The 23,638-nt window shown below is 40.3% G+C and overlaps 1 protein-coding gene across 2 annotated transcripts in view; it reads right to left on the bottom strand.

The window, feature by feature from the left end:
- The window catches only part of MYOZ1 (myozenin 1), a 45,575-nt gene extending 26,164 nt beyond the window's left edge, over positions 1–19,411 (bottom strand). Inside the window, exons 1-3 of one of the 2 annotated variants that reach the window (XM_058188581.1) lie at positions 19,243–19,411; positions 11,286–11,361; positions 4,095–4,187 (exon numbers count right to left, since the gene is read on the bottom strand). In XM_058188581.1, the coding sequence (XP_058044564.1) occupies positions 4,095–4,170 (76 nt within the window). In that variant the 5' untranslated portion in view covers positions 4,171–4,187; positions 11,286–11,361; positions 19,243–19,411. The remainder of the gene's footprint in view (positions 1–4,094; positions 4,188–11,285; positions 11,362–19,242) is intronic. The other variant, XM_058188583.1, reaches the window with a different exon arrangement.
- Positions 19,412–23,638: the final 4,227 nt, after the last annotated feature.

The raw sequence follows: 23,638 nt of genomic DNA, 5'->3' as shown, positions 1-23,638 counted from the left end.
CAGGCCTACCTAGATTGTCATCTACAACTTAACCCAAAGGTAGCTTTGAGTAATTATGTCCTGATCATGGCAAATGCAGATTATCTGCATCTCTGAATTGCTTGTAATTTCCACCATTCTAATTCAAATTTAATTTGTCCTCCCAGGTTGCAACAGTGGTAAAATCTTCAACTTAAGTATGTTCTAAGGCAGGGGTGTCAAACACGTGTCGTCACAGCGGTGTCATGTGACGTATCGGGACTTTCCCCCCCTTCGCTAAACCGGGCACGGGCATGGCCAGTGCATGATGTATCCAGCCCATGGGCCGTGAGTTTGACAGCCCTGTTCTAAGGAACCAAAAGCACCTGGAATACTTTCTTATTTGATGGAATCCATGACTAAATAAAACCAATAATATAAGTAAAACCTAAATATATCTCTATCAGAATCTTCAGAATGTTTTTATAATGGAAATCCCCAGGATATTCCAAACATGGACTAAAGAACTGGAATCTCCACTAATAAATGCATTTGTGTTTTTTAAAAAATATATAAATGGTATCAATAGATTTGACATTTAAATGGATATAGCTAAAAACTTGTATTTAGGGCATATTGGACCCCCAAAGAATGTATTTGAAAGAATGGAATTTGAAAGTTTTTGTGCTAGAGATGTAAAAAAAAATATTAAGAGTTCATTGAGCTATATGATATGGTCATGTGATCATCTGATAGCTTTTGGGAATCGTGTTAATGTGTACTGTGTAAATAGATCTATGGGATAACCTTTAAATGTTAAAGATGTTAATGTGATATTTAATTATATACCAAAGCTTCGGGATCTGATTGCTTATCAGTAGTTATGGTTTTATTGAGCCTGGGAAATAAGGTGGCAGTAAAAATAAATACTGCAGAGGAGGGTTTCAGCAGGTTCTGACCAGTTCTGGAGAACTGGCAGCAGAAATTTTGAATAGTTTGGAGAACCGGTAGTAAAAGTTCTGACTGCCCCCCCCCCACATCTATTCTCTGCCTCCCGAGTCCCAGCTGATTGGGAGGAAATGGAGTATCCTTCCCCTAAATTGGGGAGGGAATGGAGATTTTACAATATTCTTCCCCTGCCACGCCCACCAAGCCATGCCCACCAAACCATGCCACGCCCACCAAGCCACACCCACAGAACCGGTAGTAAAACATTTTGAAATCCACCACTGAAATACTGTATATTGAAAAATTGGAAAAGTAATAATATTCTAGATATTAAGGAATTCTTTTGGGAAATGGGTGATTTTCACACTCTCCTGTTGTTCTCAGTACACTAGTTTAACATCATGGTATGAAAATCACTGCACCCATATTGCTTATAGTATTAAAGGCAAACAAAAGATCAATAAAACTAATTTCAGTAAGAATTTTTCAGAACTGATGTTTGAAACACCCTTGCAAATGAGGTTATGGTAAAGTTTTTTTAGTAGCTTTTTGTGTGATTTTTCACTGTAGTCCAAAAAGAGATGGGCAAATGCATACTAGAAATTCTAATATGTGACTATCCCAACTCTCAGGGATATAAATTTCTCTCCTGAGCTCAATATTTTCTCTCCAAGATTTCATTTAACCTTCTGCCTCAATACGTCTGATGGCTTGGCTGTAATCTTCCATTTATTTATTTATTTATTTATTTATTTATTTTGTCACAACAATATATATAAGTATCATATAAAAAGATTATATAGTATATAAACATATATATGAGTAAATATTAGGAGGTATAAGCATATATATATATAGGAAGAAGAAAAAGAAAAACAATAGGACAGGAAAGGTAGGCACGTTTATGCTCTTATGCACGCCCCTTATGGTCCTCTTAGGAATGGGATGAGGTCAATATTAGAAAGTTTTTGGTTAAAGCTTTTAGGATTATGACAAGAGACCACAGAGTCAGGTAAAGTGTTCCAAGCACTGACGATTCTGTTACAGAAGTCATATTTTTTGCAATCTAGATTAAAGCGGTTAACATTAAGTTTAAATCTATTGGTTGCTCTTGTATTATTGCAATTAAAGCTTTCTCCTCCTCGATCTCTGATTCTTATTACTGATCACTATATCATGTTTCTAACTTTCCCTGAAAAACCAGTTCATTAACCAGGTAATTAACCTCCCTGAAACCTACCCTGTGTCCCCCAAAATAAGACACCCCCTGATAATAAGCCCAATCGGCAATAATAAGGCCAAGCGCTTATTTCAGGGTTCAAAAAAATATAAGACAGGGTCTTATTTTCGGGGAAACACGGTAGTGGGATGAAGGAGACACGTGAACACCTCCCTAATATGCCAAGTTATTAGGAATAACACGTAGTTTAAGAAGTGAGGAATTGCATCTCTGATTTGTTATCTTGTTCAGTACTTTGCCTGAGACATGAGATAGGTTTCTGTGCCTTTTTTCCTTCAGAACAACACCTAATTAAATTAATCAAATGGTCTAAGACCAGGGGTCTCCAACCTTGGCAACTTTAAGCCCTGCGGACTTCCCTGGGGGATTCTGGGAGCTGAAGTCCGCCGGGCTTAAATTTGCCAAGGTTGGAGACCCCTGGTCTAAGATAGTAAATTGAAAATTCCTGAGATTGGTGACTGAAAGATTTTAACATTCACAACTGAGACTGCCTTGTTTTAACCTACCTGGATGGAAAAAGCTATAAACTCCTAAATTCTCTAGGCGACATTCTTGCAGCTTCAACTCCTGATCTTACATAAGTCTGAATTTTAATCATTATAATTGAAAATTATGGAAATCTACAACATTTTTTCTCTGTGTCCTCAACCAAACATAGTTTTTCTGACTCCTTAGCTTTCTATAGAGCTGAATGAAATATAACAATTGACTTGAAGACGTAAAAGCGGGTGACATAATATTAATAATGAAAACGCCTGAACTTGATCTTCAGTGATGTTAATGGAAAACCGCTTCCTGTGTTAAGTCAGTGTGATGTGCAAGTTTTCAGGGAACAAACAGCCTATGCAATCCAAGTCTGCGCAATCAGATAGCAGGGCTTATAAAGCTTTTTTTTTTCCAGTTTATTTTGTAGAATTGTTCCCACCTATGATAGCTGAACCACCCATATTTTTAAGAATCTGACACACATTTTTCAATTCTTCAAAACTGAAGAAATGAACTTTTTACTTAGAGCCTGGGATATATTTTATTTATTTATTTATTTATTTGTCACAACAGTATATATAAGCATAAACCTGAAATAACTATACGATATATAAGCATATATATAAGCATAAGTACAAAAAAAAGAAAAACTATACAAATTGGATACAATCAAAGGGAACATTAGGACAGGAACGGTAGGCACATTTGTGCTCTTATGCATGCCCCTTACAGACCTCTTAGGAATGGGGTGAGGTCAATAGTAGATAGTCTTTGGTTAAAGCTTTGGGGATTTTGGGAAGAGACCACAGAGTCAGGTAGTGCATTCCAGGCATTAACAACTCTGTTACTGAAGTCATATTTTCTGCAATCAAGATTTATACTGTATAAATCTGAACTGTAATTATTGGGGTGGAAGGTCTAGATCTATAAAATATGATCTTCCCCTACAAATCCCAGTGGCAAGAAATCTGATGGACTTAATATAAGGTTTTGATTCAGTGATTCTTTGAAAGAGGAAAAAATTCCTGCTGATCTTAAGTGGGGTGTGATGTGATCACTTTTGAATGAATCAAATCTTGAGATTATCATCAAGAGCAAGTGTCTAATCTTACATTTTAGCAAGATACTGGGGTAGATGCAGGCTCTCCAATCCACATACTATTAAGGGAATTTTTACTTTTACATCCATGAGAAATGCCTATATTTTCCTTTGGATTTCAACCTCTGTGGTAATTTGTTGGAAACAAATTACAGTGTGTTGCTCCTTTGGCTGCCACCATAATTTTACCATAATTTCCTTCTCCATCATCTCTTTGACTTATCAAAAACTGTAGTTCTACATATTATGTCAAAGGGTTTTTTCTGTCTGGGAGAATAACCTCTATGTTGTCTGTAAATCATTTTCTAGATACGAGGGAAGGATGATTGGGAAAGGACTGTGTGCCCATGGGATATCTCTTACCTTCTTGGGTTAATTCTAAAATGAGTTTAGTAGGTTTTCTCTTCTTTTTAGGAGCTGGGGTTCCTGCAAGAGGCATGCTGTTCGAGGGGTTTTCTGCGTGAGAATGGAATATTGGAATGAATCTGATGCAGATGCAGAACTAAGGCTGTTTCAGGATGGAACAATTTTAAATTCCACATATCTATAGAAAAGGTGACAGCCACCCTTATGTCCCAGAACAAAAGGACATAAAAGTGCATACAGAACTCCTCAGGCAAACCCATCACCAAAATTGCCCAGCCTACCAAAGAGCAAAATCTTTCTTCCCTGATAAAACCTGGTTTCGAATATTATATCCAATTCTGGGCATTCGAATTCAATAAGATACTGACACATTGGAGCGGTTTCGGAAAAGGGCCACCAGTAGAATGAGTGGTCTTTAAACTCAACTCTTCAGGCTGCCCCATGAAAAGGAAAGTTTTCTTTCAATTGAAATTTTTAAATTCAGACTGCTTGGACATCTGTCGCAGTGGTGAAATGTCAAATTTGTTACTGTGGGCGTGGCTTGGTGGGGGGGTTAATGCGACTGGGTAGGCGTGGCCAACTTTTTATTTAACTTTTAAAAGCATTTTTTCTATAACCCCTTCATCTGAAGAGATTATAGAAAAAATGCTTTTAAAAGGCTCTGACGATCCCAGCTGAGCCGCACGATCATCAGAGGCTTTTGTTTTCTTTTAAAAGCATTTTTTTTGCCTTTAAAAGAAAAAAAAGGCTCTGGCAATCAGGCAACTCAGCTGGGATCGCCAGAGCCTTTTAAAAGCATTTTTTTAACAACGTCTTCAGCCGAAGAGCTTATAGAAAAAAAATGCTTTTAAAAGGCTCTGACGATCCCAGCTGAGCTGCGTGATCATCAGAGGCTTTTGTTTTCTTTTAAAAGCATTTTTTTTGCCTTTAAAAGAAAAAAAAAGGCTCTGGCGATCAGGCAACTCAGCTGGGATCGCCAGAGCCTTTTAAAAGCATTTTTTAATAACGTCTTCAGCCGAAGAGCTTATAGAAAAAAAATGCTTTTAAAAGGCTCTGACGATCCCAGCTGAGCTGCGTGATCATCAGAGGCTTTTTTTTTTACTTTTAAAAGCATTTTTTCGGCTGAAGAAAAAATGCTTTTAAAAGTAAAAAACCAAACATCTCTGATGATCACGCGGCTCAGCTGGTCATGTGGGCGGGGAAGGGATTTTTGGTACCGGTTCTCTGAACCATCTGCCGTCATCACTACTGGATCGAGCAATCCGGTCTGAACCGGGAGAATTTCACCCCTGATCTGTTGGCGAGCAAGCTGTTAAATTAGATGACCTCAAAGGTCCCTTCCAGGATTATGATTGTACTACATGATTTAAAGGCAATGTACTTATTGCAAGACCTTCCCGTGTTGGCAGAATTAACTAGTTCCAAATCTAACATTGGCATTGTGTAACTCAGCTCCTGAATAATAGAGCTGGAAGGGAATCTTGGTTTGAATAGAACCTTGGATTGAATCAGTTTGGAGTTTGGTAAAGTTCTCCTGTCTTTCTTACTGTCATTTCAAATTAAGATTGAATTGAATACTCTCACATTAGTCTCCGTGGCAGATTTTTTTCTTCTAACTTTAATTATGAAATTAATTGCCATTCTGCAAACTTATTTTCTCTCTTTTATCTATTATTGTATTATTGTAATGAAATTATACTGTGATGTTATTGTATCAATGGTTATCTTACTGCTAGTTTTATTAATTAATTTATTTTATTTTGTCACAACAGTATATATAAGTATATGCATGAAATAATTATACAATATATAAGCATATATATAAGCATAAGTATGTAATAACTATATTAATTGGATATAATTAAAGGAAGCAATAGGACAGGAATGGTAGGCACGTTGGTGCTCTTATGCATGCCCCTTACAGACCTCTTAGGAATGGGGTGAGGTCAATAGTAGACAGTTTTTGGTTGAAGCTTTGGGGATTTTGGGAAGAGACCACAGAGTCAGGTAGTGCATTCCAAGCATTAACAACTCTGTTACTGAAGTCATATTTTCTGCAATCAAGATTGGAGCGGTTCACATTAAGTTTAAATCTATTGTGTGCTCTTGTATTGTTGCAATTGAAGCTGAAGAAGTCTTCAACAGGATGATTCTATGAGTTAAACTCAGGTCATGTCAAAGGCGGCGGAGTTCTAAGTTTTCTAAACCCAGGATTTCAAGTCTGGTGGCATAAGGTATTTTGTTGTATTCAGAGGAGTGGAGAACTCTTTTTGTAAAGTATTTCTGGACACGTTCAATTGTATTGATGTCTGAAATGTGGTATGGGTTCCAGACAGACGAGCTGTATTCAAGAATTGGTCTGGCAAATGTTTTATATGCTTTGATTAGTAGTGTAGTGTTTCTGGAGAAGAAGCTACGCAAGATTAGGTTTACAACTCTTAGAGCCTTTTTTGCGATGTAGTTGTAGTGGGCTTTGGCACTTAGATCATTGGATATGAAAACTCCAAGGTCTTTAACAGGGTGGGGCTCATCTGTAAGGTAATGATCATCGAGCTTGTATTTAATGTTTAGATTCTTTTTTCCAATGAGTAGGACAGAGCATTTGCTGGTTGAGATTAGCCTGTTATAATAAATTTGTATCCTTAATTGATTTATCATAGTTAATCAACATTCTCTATAAAGCTATAGCAAAGTTTTTATCGCACTATGATACACAATGCTCAGTATAAATTGCTTTGATAGGCATGTGGGAGAGTTTTTGCATGCATATATTTCTTTTGGGCTTCTTAGAGGCATCTTTGGCTATTATTGAGTGAGATTGTTGTATTAGATAGCACTTTGTCTGACCTAGTAGGGTTTATCATAAAAACCCAAATCTTGAGAGTGATAGTGGTTGCTCCTGAGTGAAATAATAACACACGCTCTGTTGTCTTGACTTTCGGAGGAGATTGTTCAGATGCCCAATGAACCTTTATTATATAGATGCAAAACTTTCTAAAAGTGGTGTTTGTTAGAAGAAAAAAGTTCAATGTATCACCACAATCATTTAGAGTGGAAGGGCTAGGAAGTACTTAATCAAACTCCCAGTTCCAACTCCTATATAGTACTTAGCATAATGAGTTTAGCCCAGTTTTCATAATGAAAACTGTAATGTAGCAAAACAGAATTAATGAGCCAGAACTGAAACTCACATTTGTTTCCTGGATCATAGTTTCCTGTAATCTTCTATGACATTGAAGTATACTAGCAATAGCATTTAGGTTTATAAACTGCCCCACTGCACTTTACTGTAATCTTTAAGTGGTTTACGGTGTTAGCTTTTTGCACCCAACAGCCTGGAACCTCAGAAGGATGGAAGACTGAGTCAACCTTGAGCCCCTCAGGATCGAACTCCAGACTGTGGGCAATGTTTAGCCTGTAATACTGCACTTCAGCTGCTGCACTACCAGGGCTCTTCTACTACTGGTGCAGTAGTGGGTTGCTACCGGTTCGGTCCAGATCTTGCGAACCAGTAGTAGTTGCGGCAGGATGCTCCACCCACCCATCCAGACATCATCGCAGACGGTCTGTGCATGCTCCTGTTGCAAACCGGTAGTGATGGTAAGTGGTGCTATATGACAACATAATCTCAAGGCGTCCTAACTTGCCAATAGGAAAAGCAGTGAGGAATGGCAGTTGTCATTTACTGTCCCAAAAGTATGATTCAGTAATTTAAGTAATCCAAGTATTATTAAAGGCATTTGTGATAGAATTGATAGGGGAGCTAGTCACAGTCCAAACTAGGGTTCAAACACATAAAATTCTACATGGACAATTAACATTTAGTAGGTAGAACAGAAAGTCATCATACTCGGGCAAAGATTAGAATTTCCAGCCTGTCAGGACATACTGGTAGAAGATAGAAGGATAAGCTGCCATAGAAGTAGGTCCATTGCTGTTCTGCAAAACCTGATCTATTGGAAATAAGACCTTGCTCATTTAGGTTCTCAAAGTGGTCTTTCGGGCAGAAAGAAAACAAGCTCCATTGTTTGAACTGTCCTGTCTCATCTACAGATTAGAGAGGACGTAGCAGGCCACGGAGAGTTCAGGTTTATCAAAATATGCAGGATTCCAGCAGATGGTAGGCATGCCTATCCAATCTCCAAACTCTGAGGAGACAACCTTGCTTGGATTTCTAATGCAGTCTTTTTCCAGCTTTGTTATTAAGATCAAGGTACCTAGAATAAGATGGTCCTGCTTACATTACCCTAATGAACTGCTGCACTTCAGGGGCATCTACCAGGGCTGAGAGGTGGGGGCAGGTTAACAGTGTGAAAATGGCTGGCATAATTGGGTAATCGGATCCTGGCCACTTTTTATGCAATGCTCCTTAACTGGGAGTGGGGATTTGATGGCTGGGTTGCACCATTACCATTACGGCTGTCGTTTGAAGATCATTTGACGGCCGTCTCCAGGAGGGCCTTCCACCAGGTTCGCCTGGTTCGGCAGTTGCGCCCCTTCCTTGATCGGGATGCCTTGTGCACAGTCACTCATGCGCTCGTTACCTCTCGCTTGGATTATTGTAATGCTCTCTACATGGGGCTCCCCTTGAGGTGCACTCGGAGGCTTCAGTTAGTCCAGAATGCAGCTGCGCGGGTGATAGAGGGAGCTACGCGTAGCTCCCATATAACACCGCTCCTGCGCAGACTGCACTGGCTACCTGTGGCCTTTCAAGTGCACTTTAAGGTTTTGGTCACTACCTTTAAAGCGCTCCATGGCTTAGGGCCTGGGTACTTACGGGACTGCCTGCTGTTACCGCATGCCTCCCACCAACCCGTACACTCTCACAGAGAGGGACTTCTCAGGGTGCCGTCCGCCAAGCAATGTCGGCTGGCGGCCCCCAGGGGAAGGTCCTTCTCTGTGGGGGCTCCCACACTCTGGAACGAGCTTCCCCCGGGTTTACGCCAAATACCTGACCTTCGGACCTTCCACCGCGAACTGAAGACACATCTTTTCATTCGCGCGGGGCTGGCTTAAATTTTATTGATTTTAAATTATCTATTATTAATTTTAATGGGGTTTTAGTTTTATATATTTTAAAGTTTGTGAGGCCAATTATAAAATAAGTTTTTTAATTTGTATTTTAAATTGTATATTGTATTGTTTGTTTTTATTTTTGGCTGTACACCGCCCTGAGTCCTTCGGGAGAAGGGCGGTATAAAAATCGAATAAATAAATAAATAAATAAATAAATTACCACACTGTTAATTCTTCCACAGATGACTCTGCTGCAGTGTTAACCTGTCTGAAATCTTTGCCTTCTCTTCTGTTTGGTTTCCATTGGAACTGTGAATATCTGTAGATTCCTAAACGTTGTGTGGAGCAGATTCTGAGGCATAGTGGCCAAAACACAATGTAGACTCATTTTTTTTTTATTTGAATTTATATCCCGCCCTTCTCCGAAGACTCAGGGCGGCTTACATTGTGTAAGGCAATAGTCTCATCCATTTGTATATTATATACAAAGTCAACTTGTATTGCCCCCCCCCAACAATCTGGGTCCTCATTTTACCTACCTTATAAAGGATGGAAGGCTGAGTCAACCTTGGGCCTGGTGGGACTCGAGCCTGCAGTAATTGTAATTGCAGGCAGCTGTGTGTTAATAACTGGGAGTGGTTTACGCCAATTGCCTGATCTTCGGACCTTTCGCCGTGAGCTGAAAACGCATTTATTTATTCAAGCGGGACTGGCGTAAAAGTTTTATTAAATTTTAACTGGGATTATTTATGAATTTTAGGGTTTTAAATTGTTTTAAATTTCGGCCATTTATGTAATATGCTTGGTTTTAAGTTTCTGTTTTAATGTGTATATTGTGGGGTTTTTATTATTTGGCTGTACACCACCCTGAGTCCTTCGGGAGAAGGGCGGTATAAAAATCTAATAAAATAAATAAATAAATAAAAATAAACAGGCTGCATTAGCCTGGTGAGCCACTTCCCAGCCCCCTCATGGGTTTTGAACTGGAACATCCTGGTAACAAGTCTAGCTAGATGGAACCACTATGGTGGAACCACTGCAGAACATAGGTAGCTTTCAGTTCCCTAAATTTTTAATGCTGGAAAACTTTTGGGGTGGAAATATTGTGCATTGGTATGGAAATTTGTGTATCTGTGTGGATTTTGTTTTATGCTTTTTATCTTGATTAGTTGTTAGCAGGATGTCATTTTCACGTGGGGTTTGGCCCTGCTTCCAAAGCAGTGCCTCACCTTCTTATCCCTTATTGAGCTGCCAAAAAATTCAAAATTGGAAAAAAAAATCTGTTTTTTGCACTTTGGGACAAATGAACTCCAGGTGGCTGGGAGAGATTAAATGTTCCATTGGTAGGGAGTCCTGTCAGTGCTTGGCTTCTGGCATGGTGCTTGGCTGCAAGGCCTTGGAAACTCCCTAGTGGCCTCCCATGAGACACAAGAGCTGCTCTGAGTAGCCAGGCTGGCTTTCCTTGTCCTCACCCAGGACTAATATGGGGAAGCAATTTGGGAAGGAATAGAGTAGAAGTGGGGAAGGCTGACTGCTTCGTCCCTTATCATTGCCGACAGCCTCTTTTGCAATGGCTTCAGTGAATGCAACCACAGGTCACTCACTGAAAGACGATCGCAGACGACTTAGGGACTATTTGACAGAGAGCCCAGAAATGTCATCTAAGACAGGGGTCTCCATCCTTGGCAACTTTAAGCCTAGAGGACTTCGACTCCCAGAATTCCCCAGCCAGCTTTGCTTTGCTGGCTGAGGTATTCTGGGAGTTGAAGTCCTCTAGGCTTAAAGTTGCCAAAGTTGCAGACCCCTGATCTAGTCCAATCTGTAATTACTGCAGGAATTCTCTAGTCCGGCATGTTTGATAGATGTGTGGCCATATGAATCTTTTAAAACCTCAATAGAATAATTATATTAAAGAGGGTCACTGTGGAAAGAAATGGGAAAGAATGGAGGAATAAATTATCCTGTTAACTTCAATAAGTGAACAAAGGAACAATTCCAAAGAAAATATTAACAATAAAGGGCTGTGGAAAAAAAATAAGGAAAACGTTTAATTGCTTTGACTCAAACATTTTTATTACGTTTGATAGTTTCTGGTCTTATAGATTCCATGGGGTTAAGACTCAGTTATAGGATTCCACTGATCTAGTAACTGACACAAGTAAGTAAACTTACCTGGAGATCTTTTAACCCTTTTTCAAGAGTTTGTTGATCAAGGATGACGTTGCAAGTTTGTTTAGCAGAAATGCACCTGTAGAAAGAATAATAAACATATAATGGTACAGGAAAAGTTCCCTAAAATGACACTATGGCATTGGATAGAATTTATTCTGTGTGTGTATTTTAGTGTATATTTTATTTTAGTGTGTGTGTATTTTAGTGTATATAAGAATAAGAACGTTCTTATATACGAATATATAGTTCTGCAACTTGCCTGCAGAAGTTGTGAATGCTCCAACACTGGAAATTTTTAAGAAAATGTTGGATAACCATCTGTCTGAGATGGTGTAGGGTTTCCTGACTGGGCAGGGGGTTGGACTAGAAGGCCTCCAAGGTCCCTTCCAACTCTGTTGTTGTTAATGTGAAGTGTGACATAATTGGAATTTTAGATTGTATCACCTGAACTGTACTTTGTTCTCTTTTGCTCTGGTCAATTCCTACTTGAGTGTTCAGGTTGGGCACTATGTGTAAAGAAAAAAAAATACACAAGTGGATGGCATGAAGAGAAAGAAGTTCAGGGACTGGCAGATATAAAGTGAGATTGAGGGAAGTGAGTTTGTTCAGACTCAAGCGGAGAAAATGTGATATAATAATGTAGTATATTATATAACACAACTTTTCAGATACTTGAAGAAGAGAGCCCTGACGTATTCTCCACCAACTGAAAGTCCACTCATGGAACATTAAATAGAAGTTCTTATCCCTTTCTTCATTTTCATAATAAGAATGGAGAGGAATGGAAAAAAGTGTTTCAAAATTATGACCAGCTTGGAAGAAGCAGTCAAGGCCAACTTGAAGTCAACTGAAGCATGGATACAGCATTGCCAGCTGAGCCACCAGTTTATTGACTTTCCTGCCAATCCTCAAGGTTAAAAGGGAATACATTTAGAGTTCAGAATATGTGGCTTCTTTGCTTAATATCTATGTTTGGTCGGTTTGGAAACATCCCATGTGGATTTTTTATTTAAGGGTCCACAAAGATCTAAGCTCCTACTAAGTATTTTACCTCATTGATTTACCCCAAGAGCCTTTCTCAATAGCTCCCTATTTGCCAACCTCTTAGCCCAAACTGTGGACGAGCTTTTACCTTGATTAAACATGATATGCTGCCATCAGCGCAATTAAGTTGAGGAGCCAACAAAGAACATACTTCACCAGTGACCTTTTTACTTATCTTGGCATAAGGATGTATACATTTATCTAAGTATGACAGAAGCCTAAAAGGCAAAGATTCTGTTCTCTTCCTGCTTGCAGATAATGCAATAACCACTAGGCCTCTTGCCCAATGTTGTATTATCTTACCCTTGAGTTTGGTAGTTTTCTGATTGCATTTCTGTACTTGAATTTTTGGGACTCTCTGGAAAGGAGGTGTGGGTATTGTTTCATTCTTTATCTCCCCTTCTTGGAAACTACCTAATATTCCTCTAATTGGTTAGACCAGGGGTCTGCAAACTTGGCTCTTTTAAGACTTGTGGAGTTCAACACCCAGAGTATATATACATATTTATAATGTAGGTCTTTGGTTATTCGGGTTTTCTCCCGCATAAAATTGGAAGTGTCTTGGCAACGTTTCGACGAAGTCTCATTCGTCATCTTCAGGCTTCAGCCTCGTGCTTCTGGGAGCTGAAGCCTGAAGATGACGAATGAGACTTCGTCGAAACGTTGCCAAGACACTTCCAATTTTATGCGGGAGAAAACCTGAATAACCAAAGACCTACATACAAACACCCGCGAAAACCGCAGAAAACAAACATCTATAATGATTTGTACTATTCAAGTTGAATAGTACAAAGTGAAGTTTTCTGAGAAACTCTTCTGCTTAAAATAGTCATTGCGGTTAATTAATAGGGGGCTTCTCCAGTAGCTAGAAACGTGATGTTACTTTTGGCCCCTGGAATGAGAAGATCTCCTGGAAATAGCATTTCAGGACAGAGAATAATAATTTAAATTATATGAAGACAGGTTCCAACTGAAAGTTAGAAAAACAGTTGGACTTTTACCCAAGGAAGAGGTCGGCTCCCTTGTATGTGAGGCTTTCAAGCAGAAACTGGACATCCATTGAACTGGGATGCTTTTGTTGGATTTCTGAGCCACAAGCAAAGCATTGAGTTTGGTGTCCAAAATAGTGGGAATAGCTTTGTGCAATTCAAATATGCGTGCCAAGAAAAACAGAAATAATACAGCAATTTACAAAATTATTTCTGGAGACTTGTATACAACAAAGAAGGAATATTTATTAGTGAGTTGAAGAAAGGCCTTGTAGACTATTAGACTACATGGAGCCAGCCTGGCTCCATGTAGGAGCAAAGAAGGATTGTGTAAACAACAAGAAGGCACTAGAAATGTTGACGGCCTTGAGAGTACAATTTAACCCGGTATTTTCAAATTTAGTAACTTTAAGATGTGTAGAGTTCAGCTCCCCAAATCCCCCAGTTGAAAAATGCTGGCTGGGAAATTCTGGGACTTGACATCCACATATCTCAAAGTTGCCAAGGTTAAAAAACAATGGTTTAACCCAGGGGTCTGCAAACTTGGCTCTTTTAAGACTTGTGGACTTCAACTCCCAGCTTTGCTGGCTGAGGAACTCTGGGTGTTGAACTCCACAAGTCTTAAAAGAGCCAAGTTTGCAGACCCCTGGTCTAACCAATTAGAGGAATATTAGGTAGTTTCCAAGAAGGGGAGATAAAGAATGAAATAATACCCACACCTCCTTTCCAGAGAGTCCCAAAAATTCAAAATAGAAACCGCAACCATATGGTTGAAGGTCCACCCCTGTCCTATTGATTGACCCAAAGTTAGAAGAATAGAATAATAGATTTGTAAGAGATGTTGACGGTCTTCTAGACTAACCCCCTGCTCAAGCAGGAAAGTCCAGGGGTATCAAACTGGCTTCCTGTTGCCTTTCGGGTGCATTTCAAGGTTCTGGTAACCACCTTTAAAGCGCTCCGTGGCTTGGGACCTGGGTACTTACGGGACCGCCTTCTGTTACCTCATGCCTCCCACCGACCCGTACGCTCGCACAGAGAGGGCCTTCTCAGGGTGCCGTCCGCCAGACAATGCCGGCTGGCAGCCCCCAGAGGAAGATCCTTCTCTGTGGGGGCCCCCACTCTTTGGAATGAACTCCCCTCTGGTTTACGTCAAATACCTGACCTTCGGACTTTTCGCCGCGAACTGAAAACATATCTGTTTGTTCATGCGGGGCTTTCTTAAATTGTTTAGTTTTAAATTCTAAATTTCTCTCTGGTTTTAATTGGGGTTTTTAGATTCTTAATTATTTTAATTTCAGCCACACTGTATAATAAGTTTTTTAATTTTATTTTAACTGTATATTGTTTCTTTTTACTCTGGCTGTACACTGCCCTGAGTCCTTCGGGAGAAGGGCGGTTTATAAATCTAATAAATAATAATAATAATAATTTCTTCAAGGGCCAGATCAGCATTGTAGTTCTCCTCTGCAGGCTGACCAGGAGGGAGGGGGAGGGCACTTTGCTGGCCAAAACGAGGTTCAGGAGGCCGTCGAGGCCAAAGATGGGGTGTGGGGGGGCGCATGTGACCCGCCCCCGCACTCCATTTTGGCTGCAAGAGGCACCATGGGCGAGTCCTTTGCTTTTTCCAGGCCAGTCCTGCGGGCCAGATTTAAGCACCTTGCGGGCCAGATGCAGCCCACAGGCCTTGAGTTTGACACCCCTACTCTATACCATTTCAGACAAATAGTTGTCCAATCTCTTCTTAAAAATTTCCAGTGTTGGAGCATTCACAACTTCGGCAGGCAAGTTGTTCCACTGATTAATTGTTCTAACTGTCAGGAAATTTCTCCTTAGTTCTAAGTTGCTTCTTTCCTTGATCAGTTTCCACCTGTTGCTTCTTGTTCTACCCTCAGGTGCTTTGGAGAACAGCCCGACTCCCGCTTCTTTGTGGCAACCCCTGAGATATTGGAAGGCTGCTATCACGTTTCCCCTAGTCCGTCTTTTCATTAAACTAGACATACCCAATTCCTGCAACTGCTCTTCATATGTTTTATCCTCTAGTCCCCTAATGATCTTTGTTGCTCTTCTCTGCACTCTTTCCAGCGTCTCAACATCTTTTTTATATCATGGCGACGAAAACTGGATGCAATATTCAAGTGTGGTCTTATATTATAAAGTTGCATTAACATTTCAAGTGATCTTGTTTCTATCACTCTATTACTACAGCATAGGTCTACTTTGCTACATTGGACTTCCTCTATTGTTCTAAGTGGCTGATAGGGTAAAAATGCTTGTCATGTATGAATCTCCAACAGAAAAGGTTCCTGGCAGCCTTCTGATTCTGTTATCTGGGGAGTGATTGCTTAGCTCAGGGGTCCACAAACTTGGCTCTTTTAAGACTTGTGGACTTCAACTCCCAGAGATCCTCAGCCAGCTGGCTGAGGATCTCTGGGAGTTGAAGTCCACAAGTCTTAAAAGAGCCAAGTTTGTGGACCCCTGGCTTAGCTGACAAGACAATTTATTAGTGCTTCAGAACTCCATAATAGAAATAATGTAAAATTAATCTGGGTTATCCACATGATGGGTTGCAAAAATGGATTGCACTTTGCATGGAGGAGTAAAGATATATTTATTAATTTTTATGTTTTAAAATAGAGGAAAAGAAAAAAGAAGACAATTTAGTAAGAACGCAGGAAGCAAAATTGAAAAACCATCTGATACAAATGACATATTCAAAAGGTTTCCACCTAGGCTGCAAAAATCTGATGCATTTGGGAGAATGCATCAGATTTTTGCATTCAGCAGTCCCATTTTAATATATCAATTTAATACACAAAATCACAGTTGTTTCATTTTTCCAGAAATGCTTGCTGCCATAGAATCATAGCCCCTGACTAAAATCTTAACATTTCATAAATTGAACTTCATCAAATTCATGGTTCTTTTATTTATTGTTTGCATATTATGTCCAGTGGTTCAAGATTCAGGTTGGGCTATTTTATTTTCATTAAATTTTCATTAAATTCATTGAGCCAGTTTGGTCTAGTGGTTAAGGCATCAGGTTAAAAACCAGGAGTGTGTGAGTTCTAGTCCTGCCTTAGGCATAGGAGCTGGCTGGGTGACATTGGGCCACCCAGTCCCTCTCTCTCAGCCCAACTCATTTCCCAGGGTGGTTGTTATGGGGACAATAGAATAGCAATAGTACTTAGACATATACCGTTTCATGGGACTTTACAGCATCTCTCTAAGCGGTTTACAGAGTCAGCCTCTTGCCCCCAACAATCTGGGTCCTCATTTTAACCACTTCGGAAGGACGGAAGGCTGAGTCAACCTTGAGCCTGGTGAGATTTGAACTGCTGAACTGCAACTAGCAGTCAACTGAAATAGCCTGCAGTACTGCACTCTAACCACTGGGGCACCTTGGCTGGAGGAAGGAGTACTGTGAATGTTTGCTGCCTTTATTATTATTATAAAAACAATAATAATAAATAAATGAATGGAATAACTGAGGCACGGAGGCTATCCCAATTTGCTTTATTACTAAGAAGGGATTTTAATGTCCCTCAGTCCAAATTATATTTGAGACTGTAGGTTTGTTTATGTTTTCAAGTAACAATGAAAAACGAAGAGGTCTTTTGTAGTGGGGCTTTCAATAGCTATTTATATTTCCAAGCATTTTATTTCAGTTTTCTCTGCAGTAGTTCTTTTTCCATCATTATTTCACTCATAATTTTGCCATGTATAAAATATGGTACTAACATTTATTTTCACCTTCATAGAATGCATAATTGTTACATATGTTTTCTAAATAAAAAACAACAGCCCTTGTTTTTCATCCATAAACATTGACAACCATATCTCTGCCTGCTTGTCTTTCCAATGTAGGCTATATGATATTTTAGAAAAAGTTAAACATGGAGATCCCAACTTCTCTTTCTTACCTAACAAATTATATTTAGCATCCAAACCATCTCTCTGACATTTCTCTATGTCATTAGCACCTACACTTTTAAAGGCATATTGGCTCTGTTCCCTATATGGCTATCTAGATATAGACACTTTCATTGGAGATTCAAAAAAAAACAACAACCACTACAAAATCTGATAGAAGCAAGCGGAATATTCATTATATTTCTTCCATAATCTTACCACTATATAATGGTGGGTCCTATTATCCAATGCCCTTTCTTAGCTCAATATACAGGATTTTATCTATAGGATGATAATTAAAACAAATCACAGATATAGATATACGTTTTTACTAGACAGAAATGATGAACTATTATAATAAATGAAGAGATGCACTTTATTGAACATTTATATCTTTAATATGGTCTTGAGATGAACCTTACAAAGGTTCCTTCTTGTTCCTTCTCAAAAAAAGATTGTAAGAAGTAAAAAAAAAATTCATGGACAGATTATTTACCTCAGAAAGTTTAATACTAGCATGGAAAAATTGAATGACAAAATCCTCAGAAATAAAAATATCCGTATTTCTTATGCATCCAGTTGCCTTGGAACAGAGGAAACAGGTAGCTCTTTTTTCTGTATCCTGGAAGAATTGTTCACACTTGAAAAAAAGGAATTCACAAATCCATTCTGTTGGTCTTGATTTGCTAACTCAAATCAGTTCTGAAGCTGTGAGTGTGTTTAAAAATGAAACAAGCATTGAAGCTTCCAATTTTATAACAAGAATTGTGCATAAGAGGTTGGGCATTTGGATACCAAAATTTGAGTCGTAGTGAAATAAAGAGGACTTCCCTGACCGATGGTATAATTATAGAGTTCAGACATCGTTCTGAATTCATCAGCTGATTCCTCCTTCTATTTAAAGTAGAAAAACTGGCTAGCTGGACACCTACATTCTGTTGGTTCTGCCATCGCTTCTCTGGGATCCAATTAGAATTCCAGGCGTAAACAGAGAGGATTTCTGAAGTGTACCCCTTTCAAATATTCCCCCATCTCTCTCCCTCCTCCCCTTCCCCACCTCTTAAAAGTTTACACAATAATTCCTGATTCACATTCCTCCATTCTGGTCAGAATATTATGCTCTGCTCTGATTAATTAAAGTTAATCTATTTAATAGTATTTAATTTTTTTTTTACATGAGGTTTGAAGCCTGAGCTTTGTGATGGACACCTTACTCAATGCATAGGAGGTCTCAGTCCTTCAGCAAAAGGACTTCTGGGTGAAGTTTCACTACCAATTTAGATACGTTTTCCATTAGAAGTGTTGAATCTGTGTCCTCTTTTTTGGCGTGCCAACCTGCCTCATGCAGTTACAAAATCGGGGGGGCAGCAATAGAGAGAATAAAACTGGGACGTTGTCTTTTTTCATTGACCAGGCAGCAGTCAATGCTGGGGAACAGGCCGGGAATTTCTGCTCTCTTAGTGAAATAATTTAGCAGGCAGGACAGCCTGGGAGGAGGAAATACTGAAATGCATCCAAGAAGAAGATCCAATCTCTTTTGACATTCACCAAGGCCAAGAAAGCGACAGGGAAAGCTGGGCTCCCATCCAAAATGCTCCAAACAGCTAATTCAGAATGCTAAAGTTTCTAAGGGCAGTCACTGAAAATGTTGAATGGATCGCTTCACCCATAAAGGGATTTCGGTGGATTCTTATAGCATTCAGGAATTCTAAGCGAGTATTTTTCCTGTGGCCTTTAGAAGAAAGGGTTCCTGAGGGATTTGGCTGACAGAGGTCACGCCAAAGTAAACCAACATTTAGTGCTCAGAGAGAGGAAAGAGGATTTCAGCAGAAGTCAGCCGATGCAGGCACTTCTGTTGGTACCCTTGCTTTTATTATACCGCTTTTCTTGTTAATCCTCAATCCCAACAGGCAACCGGTTGCAAATAACGCAAGAGAATGCCGATTTTAGACATGTTGTTCTTTTGTCTCTTTCTTAGTTATCTTTACTGGCTTGTAACCACAGAGAGGACTCACCTTAGGCACACCTCCACAGGCCGCTCGGCGGAGCCTCCGGTAGCAAGAGCAGGGATTGGCGTCTCCGGGCTCCCTTGTTTGGCGAATTCTGCAGGAGGCTTGCTAACCGGTGACCCTCCTGGGCCCGCACACCCTGCTCCTGGTCTGCACAGCACAAAGTGCTGATGGGGAGTGCTTTGCATTTGACTCTTGGAGACTTTGCTCGCACAGGCATCCTGGAGTTATTAATAGTTAATGGGAACTCGGAGTCCAAGGATCTCAGATAGCATCAACAGGGGCGAAGCTGGGAAGGGGGAAAGGATACTTCTGCATCCCTCAATAAACAGCTCCGGGACCAGGTCTGAACATCCTTCTCTTCTCACAGACAGCGTTATTTACATTTGTACAAATACGACGTGTACGCCATAGGGCTCCAGTAAATCACCTAAATCCATCGATGGTAGCAGGGCAAGCGGTGCTCCAGAACTTCACACAACGCAAGTTAATAGACAAGGGGTGTAGGGGGAGTGGGAAGATTCAGGCCGGTACATCAGGATGGCTCCACCTGCAGCAAATTATGTCAGATGGTTATCTGTTGTTGTTTTTCTTTTTTTCCCTATTCTTCAGTCTTAGAAAGAAAGCCTGCTATTTTTCCAGTTTGCGGGCTTATCAACAGAAGAATTAATAAAATCTTTAACTCTAAAAGCCCTTTATAAACTGCCTATGTAAAAAGGTTCTCTGATCTATTAAGCAATGAAAGGAACTTTTTGGCAGGTCCCAGATATTCCTATAGGGACGCTGGCATTTTGGTGGGAGGAAGGGGGCTGTAATGGACCCATCAAGTTGGCAGAACGAGACTGGGGTTTTTAGTGGCCTTAGTGGAATGCCCAGTTCCCCAATCAAAGTCGGGCTTATTAGGTTTCTCGTGCATCCCGAATCTAGCAATACCTTAAGTCTCACTTTTCTCCTCATTTCCGGAATTAAGAGTTCTGTAGGGGTTGTAAAGGGTTCGACAACCCCACTCACCAAAGGGTCTTCATAGTCGCTCTTGGATTGACTGGATTCCTCCACCAGAGGAGTCGGGAGTTCCTCACACCATAATTGATTCCGGTGGGAACTCAATGACCACATGGGTCTTCAGGGCGATATCTTTGGCACACAGTGGTGGCTTTGAGGATTTCCCTCTGACCTGCTTCTCTCCCTTTCGGGTGAACATTCTCATACGGCATTCGTTTGTGTGGTGATCTTCCTTCCTGCAATGGAAGCAGGCGACTTAGTGCAGCGGGGCAGAACAAGATTTGGTTTTCTCCCTTCCAGCGAGGATCTCTTCCAGGTTTGCGTGGTACTGGTTTCCAGCTTGGTCGATTTCCGCTTCCTCAGCCAAGATACACCAGTTGTGCAAGCGGACTGGGGCTCCATGGGCAACACAGGCATTGTACAGGTCATTGTTTAAGCCATCTTTGAACCAACTCACAAGTATTTCCTCTGGCCAATCTACATGGCAAGTCAGATCACGTAGTTCTTCGGTGTACTCAGTGACTGGACGGCGTCCCTGTCTGATGGGCCTTATGCGGTCTCTAGCCTTGTGGTCAGCTAGGGGGTCCTCAAATCTCCATCTCAGGGCTGTCATGAAACAGGTGAAGTTGCGGAGCTACGATGCATCTGCATTATGGAGGCTCACCATCCAACATGCAGCTGATCCTTCTAAAGCCAGGGTGACAACCCTGACTTTAGCACCTTCTGTATGGAGATCCCTCCCATACTCCTGCATGTAGGTGTGTGAGGAAAAATCCCAGTTGCTAGAGATTCCCAGCTGTGCCGCGTGATCGTCAGAACCTATTTTTTACTTTTTAAAGCATTTTTTTTTATGACCGGTTTGAGCGAATAGGTAGTAAAAAAATGCTTTTAAAAACTTTTTTTTAAAAAGGTTCCAACGATCACACGGCACAGCTGTGATTGTCGGAACCTTTTTTTCTTTTACTTTTTTAAAGCATTTTTTACTACCTATTCGCCTGAACCGGTCGTACAAAATGCTTTTAAAAAGTTTTTAAAAAGGTTCCCAAGATCACACGCCACAGCGGATTTCCCCCCTCCCCCCGCTGTTCTACTTACTTTCCCAAGCCTCCTTTTGGTGCGAACTGTGCATTGCGTGCGCAGCGCACAGGTGCAGCCAGTGGTTCAGATTTCACCACTGCACAAAGGGCCTCCTGGGGACTCTGTAGATCAGTGGTTCTCAAGCTGTGGGTCGGGACCCCATTGGGGGTCGAATGACAATTTGCCAGAGGTAGCCTAAAACCATCAGAAATATGGGAAGTATACTTGAGAGTCGAAGAATCGCGCTCCAATGGTTGACTCCACAAGCCAGCTGCAGGCTCTTCAAATCGCTAGCCGAATTCGGCTTCAGGCACAATGAAAAGAGAGAAATCTTTGCTCTGATGTCTCCCTCTCAAGCCAGCTGCAATCACTCCCAATCGCTAGCCTAATCTGGCTTCCGGTGCCATAAACTTAATAGGGGAGGAGTCTCCGCTTTAATGCCTCCGTCCTCAAGGCAATCGCAAGCAGTTCAGATCGCTAGCCAATAAGGCTTCAGGGCGCGATAAATTCAAAACGAAAATAATTTTACGGTTGGGGTCGCCACATCGTGGGGAATTGTATTGAAGGGGTCGCAGCACTATAAAGGTTGAGAGCCACTGCTGTCGATCCTCCCTGGGTTTCCAGTGCAGGAACTTTTAATGCCTGAACATTTTCTGCGTTCAGCTTTTAGCTTCCCTCATTCTGAAAGATGATATACCAACACTTTTGCTCTCCAGCCTAATTTTCCCCAGCCTCACCAGAGGCTATTTTGACTCTCCAGGTCTATATATACAAGTCTGAAGGGAACACACGTTGTGGACTTAGCGTGACACTTCTTGTGTAAATCTACCTCACTTAGTGTTGCTTGTGTGTATGTTTCCAAAGAATGGGCTCGCTGGCATCGGAGTTAAAGTCACTGGTGTTAAAGCTTTTTAAAAGACGGTATAAAATGTCAAGGCTCTTTCTCGTGAATCCAAAAAGATATCGCTATGAGCATTCCCAGTCCTAAATACTTGTATGTGCTTACATTTCTGAAGAAGTGAGGTCATTAACAAGGCTGCGCTTGCCCTGGGCTTGTCAGTGCATCTGAACCTCTGGTGAGAGCAACCCACAAAGCTACAAACTCAACAAGTGATTCTAAATAGGCAACCAAAGGATTTTTTAGTATTTAAATTTTTTTTTAATATTTTAATTTTTATACTGCCCTTCTCCCGAAGAACTCAGGGCGGTTAACAGCCAGGTAAAATACGATACAATACAATACAATAAAACCAATTTAAAAAACTGATTCTATATGGCCAATAATTTAAATTATAAAATACATAATATAAAACCCCATTTAAAATCCAATTTAAAAACCCGTTTTATGCCAGTCCTGCTCGGAAGAATAAATACGTCTTCAGCTCGCGGCGAAAGGTCCGGAGGTCCGGAAGTTGACGAAGTCCAGGAGGAAGCTCATTCCAGAGGGTAGGTGCCCCCACATTTTCCCAAAAAGATATTACTTTATGGGCCCAAAACATAGTCTTTCTCACCATTAAAATACATATTACGCTTATATTTTAATAGGTATTATTTGCTCCTGTATTTCATAAAATGAAGAGGTAGCACTTCTTGCCTGAATAATGTAAAACCCACCACCAAAAATCTTGTGATTTTTGTTTGAACTGGCTGAAAACCTAGGAGTTTTCCTATGCCACAATCATATGTCATTCCTGTTATGGTCACTGTCCTGATTTTAGAGCTTTTATTATGTTTTGGAATCTATCTATTTTGGAAACTGCATAGCAAACATGAAAAATCTGTTAAATGTATAATAAATACGTTGAATTAGAGGTTTATTGAAAAGGCTTATGTGCAATTGATTTGAATAATTTTAACTGCCAAAATTTACATTTTACCCTTAATGTTTTTATATTTGTGTATGCACACACATGCACAGAGAATTAAAAATGAAATATGAGTGTTTTACATATTCACAAATATATTGATTGCAAGTGTTTCAAGATGAGAATATGAAAGATCCTGCAAAGATGAATATCAGTATACTGTTTAAGCACATTGATATGAATAGAGCCTGTCACATAGTATTACATGAACAGATTTCTACACACACAGCAAAATACGCCTTTCCTCCTGCTATTCCACCTCCTCCTGTTATGTTCCCTCTTGCAGAGTAGAGCTCGGGCAAAAAAATAAGTTCAAGAGGCAGCAGAGATTTCATCAGCCAAATAGAACAGATATTTGATTTATTGGTTAAATTAAAACAAAACCCACTTTCCCAGTTTCGGTTCACCTTCATATTCTTACAATTTCCCATAATTCTGTTATGATAGACAGATAGGAA

This window comes from Ahaetulla prasina, chromosome 6, assembly GCF_028640845.1.
Source record: "Ahaetulla prasina isolate Xishuangbanna chromosome 6, ASM2864084v1, whole genome shotgun sequence".
Taxonomy (NCBI): Eukaryota; Metazoa; Chordata; class Lepidosauria; order Squamata; family Colubridae; genus Ahaetulla; species Ahaetulla prasina.
The sequence above is the reverse complement of the archived record's forward strand: the minus strand, read 5'-3'. Positions and strand labels throughout refer to the sequence as shown.